Source organism: Canis lupus, chromosome X (assembly GCF_011100685.1).
Source record: "Canis lupus familiaris isolate Mischka breed German Shepherd chromosome X, alternate assembly UU_Cfam_GSD_1.0, whole genome shotgun sequence".
NCBI classification, from domain to species: domain Eukaryota; kingdom Metazoa; phylum Chordata; class Mammalia; order Carnivora; family Canidae; genus Canis; species Canis lupus.
Window position 1 is genome coordinate 77950070 of NC_049260.1, and position 2519 is coordinate 77952588.

At 45.7% G+C, this 2519-nt stretch overlaps 1 protein-coding gene across 1 annotated transcript; it reads right to left on the reverse strand.

The window, feature by feature from the left end:
- Positions 1-1501: 1501 nt before the first annotated feature.
- Positions 1502-1852, reverse strand: LOC610067 (late histone H2B.L4-like). The gene has a single exon (XM_038588823.1). The coding sequence runs from the start codon at positions 1850-1852 to the stop codon at positions 1502-1504; it is 351 nt and encodes a 116-aa protein (XP_038444751.1).
- Positions 1853-2519: the final 667 nt, after the last annotated feature.

A 2519-nucleotide genomic window follows, 5' to 3' on the forward strand; every position in this document is an offset into this window, starting at 1 on the left:
TTCTTGAGTATTTATGCAGCAAGCCCCCACTTTTGTCACAACCCTTTTGCTTTATCTCTCTACCGAGGGGCAAAAAAAAAAAAAAAGTTGGGTTTCCATAACTTTTGTCTCACTGTTTGATTAAGCAACACCTTTCACAGGTTTCTACATTCAAATCAAAGGTTATTTAGAATTTATTTTAAAAGTTCACACGGAACACATAGCAAACATGATAAAATAGTGAGTTTTAATGCAACTCCTAACAAATTTCAAAGGATTGAATTCTGCCCCCTCCCAACTCCCCGTGGGTTCTGTCTCCACAGATATAGGAAGCTAGAAATTAATTAAATGAAATGTACTTGGATAATCACGAACTGTTTTGAAATTCATCATGTACCTATAGGAAAAGGAAAGGGGGGGCATGCACTAAGAAAAAAACACAGTGGGCAGTAAGGTGCATTACCATTATCCTAAGTTCTCATACCCATCAGATCACTTGAGGTAGAGGAAGGAATCATCTTAGTTCCCTTAATTCCCAAACAGCCTCTGCTTATCTGGATGCAAAAAAACGATAGGGACTTGTCCCACCGTGACATCTGGATGCTTATACTCCAACCACCCTTTTTCAAAGCAAGAGCTTGAACAGAAATCCCCAGGCAATCATGCCACCTTCCCCCTTCAATCTCCAGGCTGGGTATCCCAGGAAGGCTGTTATTGGTTCAGCCCTGGTCACCACACCACCCTTTGGGCCAATGGCCACGGATCATGTGCTGCCAGTTGCTGACTGGCTGCTGCTAGCAGAGGCTGGGAGCACAGCTGCTCTCATTGGGCGATCCCATCAGCCATGCATAGTCGTGGTTCAGGAAGATTTGGGGTCAAAAGTGCAAGAGTATAGGCTACCAAAGAACGGAATCCGATAAATGTGAATGCAGTAAAATCGGCCTTTCCCAAGGTGGGGAGCTCGAGTAGGCCACGATTCGAGGTCGTTTGACTGAGTTTTCGGCACAGTGTTTGGGTCCTCTTGCATGTGTGTAGTTGAATTTGGACGAGAGGCTCTGTTGGGGGAGTGTGAATGCACTATGTGTCAGTTCGGGATCTGCTACAGCACTTCACTCATTGCTGTATCACACACTCAAATCTCTAGATGATACCACTCGACACAAGAGGGAGAAGGAGAATATTTAAGACAAGTCAAATCACTGTGGACACGCAGCTGTGACCAAAAAGATGCCTGAAGAGGCTGACCTGAAGGAACGGGCCATTTAGGAAAGTGACAAAATGCAACCCAGCCAAGGGAAATCCTAACGGTCCACACCACACACGTATATTAAAGTGGACTTGACAACATTTTGTCATGTTCTGCCCGCGGTGAACATGCATTAAGGATGGGCAGCATGGCATAGGGCCAAACTCTGGAGTAAGTGGCTTTGTGGAGAGCTACAGGTCTTTTCCAGACAAGTGAGGTAGCTCTGAAAAGAGCCTTTGTTTTGTGGGGTGGTCAGAAGGTAGCTGAGGCAGCTGTTCATTGGCGTCTGGTGTACCGGATGAAGGCCTCAGAGGCCTCGGACACAATGTGCTTGCCAATCTCCCCTGGCAGCAACAAGTGCATGGCGGTCTGGCTCTCCCTGGAGGTAATGGTGGAGCGAGCCAGGCGAGAGGCCTCGTAGGCGATGCGCTCGAAGATGTCCTTAACGGTCAAATGCATGACACTCACAGCCTTCTGCAAGAGGCTCAGGCCCTTCTGTACCTGTTCAGAGCCCTGGGGATGTTGGTGGCAAAACTGTTGGGTCAGTGGTGGCTGCACTATTGCCTTGGATGCTTCTGCTTTGGGCTCTTTGTTTCTGTTGCTGTGATAACCTTCCTGCCCAGGCATTCCTTAGAATAGGTCTCACAGCTAGGTTCAGCCATGTTGGGCTCACCTTCCCAACTGCTTGGATTGAAGAACCATGGCGGCTGCTGAGGGGCACTGTGCTTCAGTTCCTGATGTCACATGCAACCTCAATATCTGATTGTACAAAATGCAACAGGGGGAAATTGGAGATTTATGCCAGGCTGTCACCTGTGATTGCATACCCTCGAGCTTGATATCCCATCAGAGAATCAGAAAGGGAAATCTGGAGCCCTTTAAACTTCTTGGGACGTCATTTAGAAAATCTTTGTAAGATGCCACAAATAGCAAAAGGTCTTCTGAGAATAGCAGCTGACAGATACCTATATGAAAACTTTAAAATATATCACTCAGGGTGGCCTGGTTAGTTCTGTGGGTTAAGCGTCTGGCTCTTGATTTTGCTCAGGTCATGATCTTAGGGTCCTGAAATCTAGCCTCTTGTGGAGCTCCCCTCATTAGGAATTGGCTTGAACTGGGTGTTATTCTGTATGTTGGCAAATTGAACACCAATAAAAAATAAATTTATTTTTTTTTAAAAAAAGGAATTGGCTTGAGATTCTTTCTCTCCCTCTCCTTCTGTTCCTCCCTCCTGTGCTGTCTCTCTCTTTCAAATAAATAAGTAAATATTTTAAAAAATATATTACTCAAATCA

Coding starts and splice junctions, on each gene's coding strand:
- LOC610067 (XM_038588823.1), bottom strand. CDS start 1,852: ATGCCTGGGCAGGAAGGTTATCACAGCAACAGAAACAAAGAGCCCAAA.